This window comes from Eucalyptus grandis, chromosome 11 (assembly GCF_016545825.1).
Source record: "Eucalyptus grandis isolate ANBG69807.140 chromosome 11, ASM1654582v1, whole genome shotgun sequence".
Classification (NCBI taxonomy): Eukaryota; Viridiplantae; Streptophyta; class Magnoliopsida; order Myrtales; family Myrtaceae; genus Eucalyptus; species Eucalyptus grandis.
The window spans coordinates 35,615,412-35,631,177 of NC_052622.1; the positions used below are offsets into that span (position 1 = coordinate 35,615,412).

General features: G+C 41.6%; 2 protein-coding genes across 2 annotated transcripts; both read right to left on the reverse strand.

Moving 5' to 3' along the window:
- Positions 1–4,787: 4,787 nt before the first annotated feature.
- Positions 4,788–7,329, reverse strand: LOC104426271 (CASP-like protein 4A3). The gene is made up of 3 exons (XM_010039265.3): positions 6,597–7,329; positions 5,995–6,118; positions 4,788–5,522 (listed from the first exon to the last, which is right to left on the reverse strand). Exons 1-3 carry the CDS (start codon positions 7,280–7,282, stop codon positions 5,328–5,330), a joined length of 1,005 nt encoding a protein of 334 aa, XP_010037567.2. The 5' UTR covers positions 7,283–7,329; the 3' UTR covers positions 4,788–5,327.
- A 2,637-nt stretch (positions 7,330–9,966) lies between these two features.
- Positions 9,967–15,553, reverse strand: LOC104426272 (protein EXECUTER 2, chloroplastic). Its single transcript, XM_010039266.3, has 11 exons — positions 15,133–15,553; positions 14,535–14,651; positions 14,385–14,450; positions 13,568–13,674; positions 13,415–13,496; positions 12,246–12,938; positions 11,578–11,704; positions 11,314–11,477; positions 11,121–11,195; positions 10,610–10,702; positions 9,967–10,513 (listed from the first exon to the last, which is right to left on the reverse strand). Exons 1-11 carry the CDS (start codon positions 15,454–15,456, stop codon positions 10,412–10,414), a joined length of 1,950 nt encoding a protein of 649 aa, XP_010037568.2. The 5' UTR covers positions 15,457–15,553; the 3' UTR covers positions 9,967–10,411.
- Between the last annotated feature and the right edge of the window lie 213 nt (positions 15,554–15,766).

Here is a 15,766-nt window from a genome sequence, read left to right on the forward strand (position 1 = left end):
CACAGAGCTGGCGGTTTTCTAATTTCTATCACCGCTCTGTTCAGTCCTATTTTAACTAATATTATAATTTCCTACTTCCCGACAAAAATAACATAATTTCTTTTTATTTTCTCTCAAATTATTCTCTGCGATAATGGAGATTGGATACGTTTGAAGGATGTCCCTCCCGTGGCAGGTAACGACTCTCGATTATCTTTCGCTTTTTTGTTAAACGCTAATTTAAGGACACCTGTTGAGATAATTCGATCACGAAACCAACGATGAATTATAGTTTATATCAATTTTGGAAAATAAAATAAAAAAAAATAAAATAAAAAAAGAAAGATGGATAGGTAGATAGATAGATAGTGGAGTCCATATAACGAGACCGGGGCTAGTACGACAAACATGAGTAACGTGCGAAGATCCACCCCTGAGCAGACCAACCGGGTCTCGTGACACCGACCAGCGCCAGTCCCCACTCTCCCCATTTTACCCCTCCCTTCCTCCCTTTATTTTCCAAACTGCCATTCCCCTTGTACATTCCTCCCAAATCCTGCTCGGATCCTGCGTATGCGAACGCTTCGTCGATGGAGTACCTGTGCCACAATGAGATCGCCGCATTATATAATAACTTTGCCGTACTTTCGAGAGATGTCCTGTTTTCTTCCATTTACATCGATCCTATCCACCGCCCGTCATCATAATATTATTAATTTAATTTTCCAATCGTACCATTATTGTTGATAAGATGTAAGTTGATTGTGAAAAATTAGCGACGTCGATATCACGAAGATGACACTTTGAAAACTCACCTAAATATCTTCTTTTTTTTCTCCATTATTGATTGATCTTCCCATGCTTCGAGTTAGTGTATGCTCTGAGTTGTGTCTTTTCAAGTTTCCAAGTAGGATTTTTATAAGCGATTTGCATTTAAAGAGAAAAATGTGTGGTCTATATACTAAAATTAAATAAATTTGTATTTTTATATCTAAAGCCCTTGAACAAATATTTAACTAACCATTGGGTTTATTCGTTTAGGAATTGCTTTCTTCAGATTGGATTAGATCTACTCTCCATTTATAATAAGAATCTTTTATAAAGCGGTAGCCCATTTTAGGAGATAATCTTAACTGACGATATGTGTTTAGCATCAATCACTTCACTTTAGATAAAGCATACAAATCGCACGATTCAAAACATCAGCCCTTGTGTCCTTCCAAAAGTCGAAGTTTCTATCCTGATCAAAAGATATATACATCATGATTTTTAATTAATTAGCGACAGCAAAATATGTCTTGCCAGAATTTGAACATATATATATACACATGAATATGTAACGATAGAAAGGGTGAAGGGGCAATATGGTCATTTGGGGAGGGGGGGAATGAGATTGCAGTTAGCGAGCAGTTAAAAGGAGCCACGGGGGGGACCACGCCCCACGAGGAGCGTGTCGGACGAGGCCGTATGGTCCTCTTCCGTATACGGTCGTTCTTCTTTTTATCAAATCTTTTTCTTTTTCTTTTCATTTTCATTTTCATTATCTTCGATCCTTTCATTTATTTTATTTATTGAGAGAGAGAGTTAAAATCGAGCGTGTGTACGGTGAGCTCGCGAAGGCCCACGTGAACTGCCGGTGGGTCCCCCCCCTTGTGCGACGATGATCGCCCTATGGCTGGAGATGTAGGGCCCAGATTGCCTTGGTGTATCCAGCCTATGCAACTCTTTCACCCAAAAAAAAAAAACGATAACAATAATAATAATAGTAATAGTAATAATAAAAGAGAATATTCTCATGGTTGGTTTCCCCCCCTCGAAACTGATTTTGGCAATTATTGGTAATGCTTTTCTTGAAAGTGATAATTGGGGTTGGTGGGTGGGTGGAACTCGGTAGCAATCGAATATCCTATTTTCATATATTTATTAATTGAGATAGGACATTTGGATAAGGAAAAGGTGATTCGAAGCAAGCACCATCGGAAAAAGTTAGCTTTAGTTATCTAATCTAATCTTTCAGTTTAAGTTGTTTTATCTTATTTGTTTTTGAAATAATTCGAACTTCATATACTTTAGAATATTATCGAAAATTCAATATCAGCAATAATATCAAAGGCGAGTATTGCAACACACTTTGGTAATTGCTATTTCTTAATCTTCCAAAACATCTCATTCCCATAAATAGACATGTTCATAAACTTAATGGGTTATAAATGAGTTAGCTATATTGAGTAAATGTGATATAATGGATTTTCAATATTATATGAATGTTAAATAAGTCATAAATAAGTTTATAATTTACTTAAACCCAACTCATTTCTATGACTTTTTCTTTGGTCTCTCCTGCTTTCGCTCGATCTTGCGTTTACTCACTCCACATTCTTACCCTAATTTGGTTATGCGTTTAGATTGGGTTAATATAGAAGTGGTTTTACAATATATGATGAATCGGGTATATGTCACTAAATTTGCATTGTATGAAAAATTGGTCAAAATGAATTAAATGAGTCTATTTAAGTTGGACTGTTTATGACTTGACCAACATAATTGACAAATCTACCCATAGACGTGGAGCAAATGGCACAACCTTAAAATAGCTAAGGTAATTTACACAAATAAGAGCCAAATTACAAATAATGAAAACGTAAAATTGAAACTAAAAAGATAAGTCATCCTCGAGATCTATGTAAAATTTATCATATATTCATATATAATATATATGCGTGTGTATGGCTATAATTCCAAAGTCTGTTTGAAAAGGATAAGGCATGGAACCTTGGATGTAAGGGAATAAAGACGGTACGTGGTGATGGATCTACGTCAAGGAGGGAGAATTATCAAAAAAGTCCTAAACTTTTTCTTTTGGCCAATTTAGTCTTAAATCTTTTACAATTGTACCAATTTAGTCCATCCGGCCGGCCAAAAAATTGGCCGGCCGGCGCGACGTGGACTCTGATTGGCCGGCGGCGAACAATTTTTTAATAAATTTTTTTATTTTTTCGATTTTTTAATTTTTTAAATTTTTAATTTTTAAATTTTTAAATTTTTTTATTTTTCCTATCTTCTTCTTCCGGCCGGCCGGCCGAGGCGAGGGCCGGCGAGGCTCGCCCCGCCGGCGGCGAAGGCGGCCGGCCTCGCCCGGCGCGAGGCCGGTCGCCCGGCAAGGCGAGGGCCGGCGAGGCTCGCCCGCCCGCCACCGGCGAAGGCGGCCTCGCCGGCGAGGTCGAGCTCGCGCGGCTCGCCTTCGCCAAAGGGTCGGCGGGTGAGCCTCGCCCCGACGCCGCCTCGGCCACCGGCGAGGTCGACCCTCGCCTTGGCCGGCGAGGCTCGGCCTCGCCATCGAGGCCGAGCCTCGCCTTGGGGCGAGGCTCGCCTTCACGGGCGAGGCCCGCCCCACCGGCGAAGGCGAGGCCGGTGGGGGCGAGGCCGCCGTCGCGGATCCGGCGAGGCTCGACTCGCCATGGCCGGGAAGAGGCCGAGCCTCGCCTTCGCCGGTGGCCGGTGAGGCCGACCTCGCCGGCCCTCGCTCGGCCGCCGGCCAGCGCCGGGAAGGAAGAAGAAGATAGGAAGAAAAAAAAAGAAGAAAAAAAAAGAAAAAAAATTAAAAAAATCGAAAAAATAAAAAAAATATTAAAAAATCGTTCATTGGCCGGCCGGCGTCCACGTCCACCGGCTGGCCAATTTTGGCCGGAGGGACTGAATTGACACAATTGTAAAAGGTTTAGGACTAAGTTGGCAAAAAAAAAATAATTTATGACTAAATTGGCACAATCGTAATAGGTTTATGACTTTTTTGGTAATTCTCCCACGTCAAGGACCTTTACTTGAATTTATTATTGGCGCCAGTATATACAAGAAAAAGCTAAGAACGACGAATGAGAATAACTAAAGGAAATGCCACGAGTATCTCGATTTCTATCTTTGGTTGAAAGTGTTGTTGTTCCCGATGCAACATGGGAGTCACGTTCAAAAAGTATTTTCCTTAGGTCCGTCAGCGGTACTTGTAGCCTGCCCACGCATTATTATATAACATACAAAAAAATAAGCGTGATTTTAGATTTATGGTAAGATCCGCGATTCCCTAATTTGATTTGGGAAGTGATCTCAATTTTCACCTCGATTTCAATTTTTGAGCTTTTGTTCTTTTCTTTTCATTGGGCTTCCCGATCCAGTGTTTTCGTTTCGAACCCGAATAGACAACAACGCCGAAGAGTTGCTAAGGGTCGATAATTCCAATATCGACAATGGTTCAAACCGTTTTGATATCCAAAACGTCTCCAAGAGCATCTCAAAATTGCTGGCCGGCCGAAAAGATTTTTGCAGATAATCAGGAGAGAATGACTCTCACAAGACTCGATGCACGATGGTTAATGTCTATTCTTAAACTTGTGATTTTATTTTATTTTCACATGATCGACGATGTCGACTCGATATGCTCTGCCACAGCCTCGAGATTTAGGCATCGTTTTGCCAATGTCGTATAGCTCGGAAGTTGAAATCACCTTGCGAGTAGTTCGCGGGCAATCGCTTCCGAAAAGGAGTGGAAAGACGAGCAACCAAGAAAAGGCCCTGGGTGCTGAACAAAGCAGTCCGGGGGCCCGTTTCCAATGCATATAGAGAGCTAACACAACGTTGTTTTCATTACGGTGCTCCCCTGATCTTGCGAAAACAGAACATCTATGGCATTCGACATTTCTCTCCGAATCATAAACGACGAGGACCAACTCTCAATTCGGTGCCGATTGTACGTGTCATAGGCCCTCAATACAAGAGTCACCAAGACAAAAGTTGTCCATCAACCACGCCAATGATGCAGATAGAAAGAAGCTACATATGTACATATCGCCCGTAAATTTCACGACATTCACAAATCAAATCCAGACTAGAGGTGTAATTTAAACTTAAGCTACCTACCTCGTCATGACTATGATGATAGCTGGTAACGTAATGTAACACAAGCTGAGAAATACCTTGTGTCGTGCCCTCTACGTTAGCAGCAATCTACCCCACTCGTGGGCTCAGCCTACCTTTTGCACTTTCGAATACATGAAGCTCCAGTTCCCGCGGTTTCCTCAGCGTTCTCTTATCTCATGAGATAGTGGCTCTACCTCTTGCGTCGTCAAATAAACTCCACCACCATAGGAACTTTTTTTATCTTATATAATAAGAATTCCAACAACCTACAAGAAAATTTAAGTGCAATGATAACCCCTGCGTTTGCGTTCATCTTATTATATAGCCACAATACTGGGAATGAATCTTGCCTGCTGTACAACTCAAGCAACAAAGTAAGAGGAGAAGAATTAGGTCTCCCCCACATTCTACATTCTACTAGCTGAACAGATTCATTGTCAAGCAAGATCCCGAGTACACATGTCGTAACCAGAGACAAGGGAACTTAAGGCAAAGGATACAAAAGCCAGGAAGGCCATTGATATTGAAGCACTCGCCATTTCCGTAAACTGATCCTTGCCCCAGTTTGTTTCCCAGTCAACAACTCGGGTTGCTGCTGCGGACGATGCTGCTATCAAGAGATACGCCAGAATCTGCAATTGAATCAGAAGAACCGTCCCACTCAGTATGCATGCCCATCATCTAAAATGGGAAGGTCTAAACACGTGTATCATCATAAAGAAGAGGTTCAAACAAGAGCCCGAGCAAGCCTAAGGTCGATCTAAGCATGAGACAGCAAATATAAAAAGTCAACACAGACTTCCCAACAGCCTCTGCCAAATTAACAATACCATTCTGCATACAGCAATTAATCTTTCCTCCTATGCCCAAAAGAGGACCAAAAAGATGGATAAATAAAGAATCAAATGATGAATACAACTCCTCGAGAGCATTAGAAGACAAAACTCCATACTATGAATTCTGACATAGAGGGTCCGAGTGTAATGAATACTATGTGATTCTACACTCGTGTACATCACAATTTCAAAAGCAGAGGAGCAAAGAATAGTTCCACTGCACACCAAACGTCAGAACTGAAAGGGAATATATACTTGCACGACTTGCCTGATCCATGAAGAAATCAAAATGACAACGGAGGTGGTGGCGGAGGTGCTTCCCAGAGATCAAATGGGAAGCCAGTTGAAACCCTGAATATGCAAATCCAATGACATTCACGGATAGACAGAACCTGCCATCAAACCAGCTTTCTCATTAGGATAAAGAGAAGAAGCAGAACCCTGTGAAACCTAGAGCCAGAGAAGCAACAAATGATCTAAAGCAAGAGACAACAATGATTCTTTCTCTGCTAGCAGCCAGCTTCATTTAGAAGCAAGACGATAACATTGAACCTACAACCTCCAGAATGGACCCACAAAGAAAAGGGGAGCATTTTAGCGCGAAGCATCACTGAATCTGATTCTGCAAATTCAAAAGTGTTCCAGACGGAGGCAAAGCCAATAGATTTTTTTCCTCCTTTCCTTCCTACAGAGAAGTGTATCATTGCGAATTCCTCTATACGATTGAACAATCAATTATTGCGGAGAACAAGCTTCTTGGTAAGCTCAGGATGATAAATAAAGCATGCATTTTTTTGTGATAATGGACGCGATGATAGTTCTCAATCAGAAGCTAAATTTAGGAAGAAAATACAGAGTAAAGGCAGGCACCTGTACTCCTTGTAGCGATCAAACGAATCGCCACTCCATCCCTGGGTCTTGTCAGCAGCCATGACCGAAAACGAAATCAGGCACAGTATCATCTCGCTAATCCTAAACCCTAGCCCCGCCCTCTTCACCATCGCCTTCCCCTTCGCCCTCCTCACTATCGCCGTCTCCGCCGTCTCCGCCGTCTCCGCCGTCGACCGCCCCTCCTCCCTCCTCCCTCTCCTGCCGCCATTCCCCGCGGCCGCAGCATGCGCGCTTTCCTCCTTCGACGCCCAATTCACCGCCCCCCACCTCGGCGGCGGCGGCGGCGGCGGCTTGTGATTCGCGCCCTCGCGCGGCTTCTGGGCGTCGGGGAGGGGCGACGGGAGCGGGGAGCACTGGGTGTACTTGTCGACGGCGACGATGGCCCTGGAGTCGTCGGGAAGAGGGAGCCTGTCGAGGGTGGCGGCCGGGGAGGAGAAGGGCGGGGACTCGGGGGGGTCGCCGAACTCGGATCTGAGGGGAGAGTGGAAGAGACGGGGGGAGTCGGGGGCAGTTGAGGTCTCGGAGTCCCGCGACGACGACTTCTTCATGGCGCTTCCGCGGTGCTGCGGCCGGTCCATGCTGCCGCGGTGGTTCTGGTTGTGGTTTTGAGCGTCGGTGGTGGTGGTGGTGGCGGCGGTGGCGGCGGTGGCGGTGGTCGATTCCATGGCGTCTTCTGGTTCGGTGGGTTCTTAAAGAGGGAGGGAGGGAGGGAGGGAGGGAGAAAAAAGGCGGAAGCTTTGAGTTCGAGTGGAGAGAGCTTCCCAGTTTCCACTCTCTTGAAAGCGAAAAAGAGAGACGTACACACGCGCAAAGTGGGGTCCACTCCTGCCACGTAAGCTCCACTCGCGAGTGCCACGTGTACACTATGCGACACACCGACTAAAGGTCGGTTATATATATTATATACTCGTGACAAGAATATCTCCGGCTGCTAGAACTCAAGAGAGGGAGGGAGGGAGGTGGTCAATACCTATGCGAATGACATTGAACATGTGGATTGGCTACAGATATTAAGAATTGAAAACTTGAGAATAATGAATCTCCTCAATATATCTAATACATATGAAAACTTAAGTCGTAGTAATTTATCATCTAATTCTGACTCTTTGAGCAACACCTCCAATTAACCATTATCATCAACGGTGATGATTGAATATCGACAAAATAATGATAGACCGAATCTCATTCGACGAGCCAAAGTTTTCTTTTGTTTATACAGTATGTATGGTACCATAATTTGGAGCACCTTTAAAGTGATGCGCTTTCTATTAGCAAAGCGTACCTACCCCCACTACACCAAAAAAAAGTGAAGAAAGCTCTAAAGCTACCTTGATGGCGATGGTGAAAAAAATGCGGCACTTAATTTAAATTTTGAATTACCTTTCTAATATTTCGTTGTTAAGCAAATGGTATATTACACGACCAAATTATAATTGGTACAAAAATGGTATATTACATTCTCCCTTCGCTATACAAGTAAAAAAGGAGGGTAGTGAATTAAAAGCTGACAAGTAATGGCACGTGCAATTGAAATTGGCCTCGTTGACTTAGGTTAAAAAACATGAATAATTACCTTTACTTGAAATTTTAACGAGAGGCTCTTTAATTTGTGCCATCATTTCACAGATTTTGATTTACTACCACTTTTTTTTTTTTTCCTTTTTATTGGATAAGAATTTTTATTTTTTTTTGCTTGGACCAGATTGGATTAGCTGATTTGATATGGTTTTTGAGATTATCAATTCAATTCTTGATTCCTAAAAATAGAATTACTATTCAGACAGTCCGATTCCTGGTTTAAAGGGGGAATCGGACAGACTGAATATGCTTATTTTATTTTATTATTTCTTAAAAAAATGTGAAGTAAACACTTCGTTGATCTAGTCCCAAGTAATGGAAAAAAAAGTAATGGGAAAAAAATAAGTTATTGGTTCCATTAGACTGGACCGAACTATCGGTGTGGTCCGATTCCCTATCCTAGGACTAACCGATTCGCTCCCAATTTCAATTTTTAGGAACTAGGAATCAATCATCCCTACTCCCAATCAATTAAAAGCCGACAAGTAATGGCACGTGCACTTGAAATTAGCCTCGTTGACGTAGGTTAAAAACATTAATAATTACTTTACTGGAAATTTTAATAAGAGTCTGGTAAATTTGTGCCATCATTTCTCAGCTTTTGGTTCACCGACACCTTCTCATATTTTATTTTTTCCCTTTCTGATGGAGAAGATTTTTGTTTTGTTTTTTTTTTTGTGTGATTTTTATCCAATTATTATTCGATTATAGGGTCTTATTGACAACTGTCCTTAAGGGACTAATTAGTTTAACTAGAATTTAAAAAAAATAACACTTTTTGAGGTGTTTCGAAAACTGAAGAATTACATCATTAAGGAAGCTCCCACTTACTTGAAACAGAAAATTAGGGCTAACGAGTGGCGGGCACTTAGAGCACTCTTTAATCTTTTCCTTTCAGACCGACCCCCAAAAAAAACAAAAAAATCTTTTCCTTTCACAAGAAGTCTAACTCAAATTGGCCTTGGTTGGATCCAAAGTCCAAGCTAGCTGGCCACGGACACTTCTGCACGTCCAAAAGTGATGCTTTATTAGGTTCTTTGTGCTTTAAGGAGTGCCTTATGCTTTTGTGGGGAAAAAGGCAAAAATAACTCACAAGCTTTTTTCATTTTTATCTTCCTAAAATCAGATGCCTCTTTTCCTTTCCCCCGCTTTTCTGCTGGTCTTCCCTTTTCTAGGTGCAATCAAAAGATGGATCAATGAGAAGATATCGTGGATGGAAAAGACGCATCAAATAATTCACCTCGAAGCGATGCCGGCGAGACACCTGGTTTCAACAAACATTCTCCACAGGCAAAAAGAAAAAAAAAGGAAACAGAGAAGACAATAGAAGAATGCAATTGAAACGAATCAAGGAAAGCATCCTCACTCCCCATCATATGGTTTCTTGCCTTTTAACGCCTTGAATAACAATAAGAAAACCCTCCATTGCCCCATGTTATATCTTCAAGCAATGTGAAAGATCATGTACACGAGCTGCCGACATCGATTTCTTAGCACAACAGCAGATCAAGAACTAAACGACCCAACTAAAAGTATTCCCAGACACCATTACTTACCATCATGAGCACTCCATCCTACTATTAGCAATTATCTGCCAGCAATACATGGCACAGCGGCACTTGCATGAATTTTAGTTCAGAAGAATGAGAACGTATCCAACAAATTAACATGACTCCAGCAAAACTGACAATTTTCTCCAAAACCGTAAGAAAAAAACCCAAGAGTTTAGACTATCAAACGACATCAGACAAATTCATGAGTCATATTCCAATGAACGGAAAACCCAGGAAGGAGTCGAAGTAGAATGTCTCACTACCACGTATATCACAGGCCATATCTCATTACATGCCAATTTGATCACTGGTCATCCTCCTTTAGCTTGAGAAATAAATTGTAACAAAGTAAACTGATATGCACTCAACAACTCATTGGATTAGAGTAGATTCAGTCCTTATTTTGGCCAGGGAAAAAACTATACATATAAGACGTAAACACTACAAGAAAAGGCTGAATACAAAGAAAGCATCAAGAAATACTATCAAAACTTTCCTCTCAAGATGAGATAAGTACCTAATGGCTATTGATCCTCCACCCAGATCAAACATACTATGGACAAAGACCTCTATGCTCCGCCTTTTCAGTAGATATTTTCAGTAGATATCTCTTTTCTCTACCACATCAAAAAGGGTAACGAGAAATGCTCGATAGCTATGGCCTCATTCAGGTAATTTCAGGCGATTGAATAAGACAAGGAAACTCCGCTCAGGTACCACATAAAGGAATCCAAGATCAGCTCCCTTCAAGTATGGACCCATGCCCTATAATTTGAAATCAGAACAAGAAAACATATACCTGACATAAATGACCTGTTATACACAATTTGTGCCAACAGACGATCTTGGAAACGGTGTTACCTTGCCATTTAATTGAAGAAGCTCACCATCAACCCATTTTGGGTTGCGAAATCCGAACTCTGCTATCCTTCCTTGACCTTTGTAACTTGCAACCTAAAAGAAAAGCATTCCATGGTTTAATATATCTACCCATCACGGACATAATGCAAAGAAACATCAAAAGGTCTTCGCAATCCAGTGTGGAGGGGAACCATGCACAAAATCTGGCAATTTTCTGGCACCTATACTGACCAGAAATGATATCAAAGCAAGAAAAATGAAATATCTTCATGTTGTTTGTTGAGATGCTAAAATTGTCATTTCAAGTACACTAGACAAAGGTGTGGACGGAAACTTTATGCTCAGAATTTAGCAGCAGCTAGAAACAAAGAATTGTATTACTGTACCATCTAGTGAAATTACAGAGAAGAAACCCAAGACAATTTACACAGTACCCCTTGAAAAAGAAGCAATCTAAAACATCAGGATGCACATCCTCAACTAGAGAGAGAGAGAGAGAGAGAGAGATTACCACGCCTAATTCATCTGGGAACATCCCTCGATTAGAAGTTCGTCCCCGTTTCCCAATTTTGGCACGAAATGTAACCTATACAATCATACTTTTGGTTAGCTCAAAGTTAGATGCATCCTCGCATAATATATAGATACAAACAAGTAAATACATAATCCTTTGTGATCATCCCAAAGACATGAATATAAAAGACCTGGCCAGCAGGAACATTGAGATCCCCAGTCAACTTCACTGCTTCAACATATTCAAAGAATTCCACCTCCGATGAACCATTATCGGAGCCATTCCATTGTCCGAACTTGCGTCTCAGTTGAACCACTTCAGTACCATAAGGGCCAAATGCACCAACATATAAGCCTAGATTTTATCAAGCAAATGTCCTTTAATGCCAGGTTTCTCATAGTAAAAAGAAGAAGAGGACAAGAGAGAAAGGGAAAATCGATAATCTAAAGCGTACCATCAAAGGGATCTAAATCGCCTTTGGAAGTGGTGATTCGACTGAAATTTGTAAATTCAGATAGTTTATTCCTTTTCTCTGCCTGAGTAACTGCGAGTTTGACGATTTCCCGAACATCTCTTGAAACCTACAACAAGAGAAAGTTCATAGTGATGGAATGTTTGAAACATGAGTACAGATAATGGAAACAAAATCAATTTTTTCATGCACCTATATTTGAAAAGTATAAGACGCATGCATGGCTGTAATACCATAGTATTCTGTTTTATGTGAAAGCCAATCATATTCAGAAACTGAATTCAAGTATTTTCATTCTCCATGACCAGAGCACAAAGACACTGAACAGAAGTAAATATACTGCTGTTGATCAAATTTCTTTGGCAACATTTGTGTGTGTGTTTTTTTTTTTTTTTTTGGTAAGGTAAGTATTATAATGATTTTAACCAACAAATGTACAAAAAAGGACAAGGCACCAAAAGCTTACACTCATAGAGACTGACAACATTTGTGTTTATTCAGCTAAATACAACTTTTCTGCTAACTAAGAGGTTTCTTTAGAATATTATCTGGAACAAAAATTACTGTAGAGTATGGGAAATTTCAAATGTTCTGATGTATACTCTTTTAATCCTAAATTCTAAGATCAAAGCTCTAATCCTTAATCTCACCTTCGGCGAAACTTTGTCTGCAGCCCAGAATGCCTTTGCAACATCAGGGGGCATCAATTCAGATACACCTTGAGCTGCTATTGCTGCAACTTTCAATTTGGATACTTTGTTATTTCCACCATCATGCCCAAGGCCTTTACTAGGAACATGTAGCATGAAAGAATCTCTTTCTATATCCTTTAATTCTGCTGGAAGACGTGTAAACTCATCCTTTGAAGGTGTGTCCTCATTATGCACTACCCCACCAATAAAAAACTTCATATCCAGATCTTTTTCATCCTCTTTGACACTGCTATCTTCACCTAAACTGATTTCATCAGACTGGAAATTTTCCACATCACCATCTTCATCTTCTGAATTCTCCAAAGGAACTGCTTCTTCATCATCGTCCTGCATTAACTGCTTGACGGAATCGCTGTCCTCAATAACTTCCTCAGCTACATCAACATTCATAACTTTCACTTTCAGTCCAGGAATTCTATCTTTCAAAAAGTTTATTACACTTTTTATCCCTTCCTCAGTCGCTCCTTCAATATTCAGGCCCTTGTCATCATTCGTCTCGGTCTTCAACTCATTTTCTTGTACATCTGCAACTGATGTTTCATCAACTTTAGAAGATTGGCTTTTTGAGGATTTTGATGAGGAGCTTGTGGAGGCCACCGAGTTCCCTTTGGTTCGATGCAAATACACTACCTAACAACATTGTGACATCAGAAGCATTTCGCAAAAACTTCAACAGAACTAGGGGAATCACAAAGTAGCAGTTTTCACTTACTTTACAATGCAGCTAGAATGATTTTGGGGTAGAAAATACTAGAAAAATATTTTAGGATAATAGAAACAAGTAACTCAGTCTGCAACTCTAAGATATCACCAAGGGTCCACATGTAAGGAAAGAAAAATACGAGGACTTAAGAACAATGTCCATGTTCACTTGAATGTACCGATTTGTACTACCAGAAACAAGGTGGGCTTATGTAGAAGATTCGCATCTCAGAGAAACTGAACTTCAATTATGTATCAGTACAAAAGAACTACCAAAAGTCATGCAAGGTTGCCATCATGTCAAAGTAATCGAAAAGCGTAATCACACTTGTACGGCCAGTTATAGAGGCTCAAGGCACAAATATTTGAAGCTTAAGTACCAAGATAAATCAGCAGCACATCACCTGCATTTGATATGTATCGTCAGTATCTTTGACAACAAAAATTTCAAATATTGGAGTTCCAGGAGATGCAGTGACCAACTGCCTGCAACAAAAATATTAATCACCACCCAGTCCAGATGAATGCTGCATAAACTATAGTCAGAAGAAATTAACCTCGAACTGTAACTTCTTCCAACAAATCTGCCCACACTGGGAGTTATGCGTATAAGTCGGCCAAAGGGATCATTAGAGTCTTTTGAGCAACCAACCCACCAGCCCACCTGCCAAAAACAGGCGGTGAAATTGTTAGTGGAATTCAAAATAGTTCAGCATAGCTGCAACCTTCGCAGTTCTTCATTCTACCTGTTTAAGGAAATAGGTGTGGCAATACGAACAGACAATTAACTAATTAACTCCACTACATTCTTCAAAGGATAGGACATGTCACTGTAATTCGACTGCTGACAACATGAAAAGCGTATTACTAACTTGATGACCAATAATGCATCAAATATAAAATTAATTCAGGATAAACAACAATGACATGATGGCCCACGACAAACATTGGCACCTGGCAAAATGTCGATATCATGGAAAGGGATCAAAACAATGGAATAGTAAATTCTTTCATACTGCAAATCCTACTGTTTCAGCAGAACGGCCTTCCTTTTACAAAGGCCCTCTGCATAGTATTTAATGATAGTTTAGAAGAACTTGAACCAAAATCAAATTGAGACATAATACCCTATGACATGAACACAAAGAAGTACATGAAAATAAGACAATCGTAAACGCAACCAAACAGGAATAAGACAACCAAAACTGAGTTATGTTGGGCCTCAGACAGAATTCAAAAGGAGTAAAGATCATAAAAGAATTTTAAAGGGTACTCAACAACCAAAAAGATAACATTGTCATAAGAATCAAATAAACATGGAAAACAGGAAGATAAAGATGAACAAAGTAATGTCATAAAGATGATGAAAGTTACCAGCCCGCTTCCCGTATGTTTACATAACCTTGAAGCCTCATGATAACGCTCTTCCTCTATTGCATTCTGCATGTAAACAGGAGATTAACTAAAAGGCGGACTGGTTAATGAACTAGCAAATGCTTCTAGCAAACATAGAAGTGGCCGAACCTTCAACTGAGCCATGATGTCAGCAACAGCATCCTTCGATGTAGCTTCAGCAATAGCCATCTTTAGTTTTGCAGCCTCATGGAAGTCTTCCTTCTCGATCGCTTCTTCCAGTTGGAACTGTAAACCATGATATTAGCACCACGAAGAGGAAGAAGATTCAAGAAATTTCAATATTACATCATTTTGAGCTTTTTGCAGGGGAGACTGGAGTGACTGAATAAATGCCAAATCCACAAAATAAAAATTTAACTAACAGTCTTCCTAAGGACTATACAATTCGTGCCAATTAGCATTCTTCAGCAGTATAAGACATCGCCCAATGATATTTGGATAAAAGAAAGCAATAAACATCACCTACATCAATCTAGAAAGAAAGGCACTTCTGGTTTATCACATCACGCTGCACACAGAGCACATTACGCCAGGTAAAAGCTAAAAGCAAGGGCACTTAGTAAGCCACTCAGAAGCAACAATCCAATTCAAAATCTCACAAGACAAGCCACAAGAAGTAGACTGGGAGAACAACCCAATCGCCAAGAAATCATCAACAAAAGAAACCCAATTCAGAATCATTCAAGTCCAGGGGGGGGGAACATACCTTGAGAACGGAGGCGAAGCTCTCGGCCTGCTCAATCTCGGAGAAATGGCGGCTCCACCGGTTCCAGTCCCAATCGGAGCAAGAGCTGCTGGAGGCACCCTCGACACCGCCGCCGCCGCAGCGGCAGAGCGGAGCCGGGCTCCTGCGGGGCCGGGCGGAGGAGGAGACGCCGGCGTTCCTGCCGAGGGCGGCCCGGGCGCCGGAGCCGAGGAGGAGGAGGCCGGGAGGAGGGGCGGCGGCGGCGGCGGCGGGTTTCTTGGCCGCCGGCGAGTCGAGGAGGCAGAAGGGGCTGGCCGCGACCCACGACGCATTGGTCACCGCCATCTCCGTGCCTCTCCCTCGTTCTCCGCGCGAGCGCGATTCGATCGATCTTCGGGGAGGTTCGTGTAGCGAGGGGGTTCCCTTGGTCGTGTATGGACAGCAGCATCGCCAGATAAAAATCGGAATATCCGAACGGGGCCCTCACTTGCGCTCACTCTTTTTTTTTTTTTTTTTTTCATTTTTTGTTCTTGCCTCGCGTTGTCTCGTCGTTGGTGAATTCGATCCACGGCCCCAAAATTTCCGTCTTTTCGTATTAACCCTGCCGAATTAACGTAATTTTCAATAAAAGTTCTCATTTCTCCAGCTTCATTTT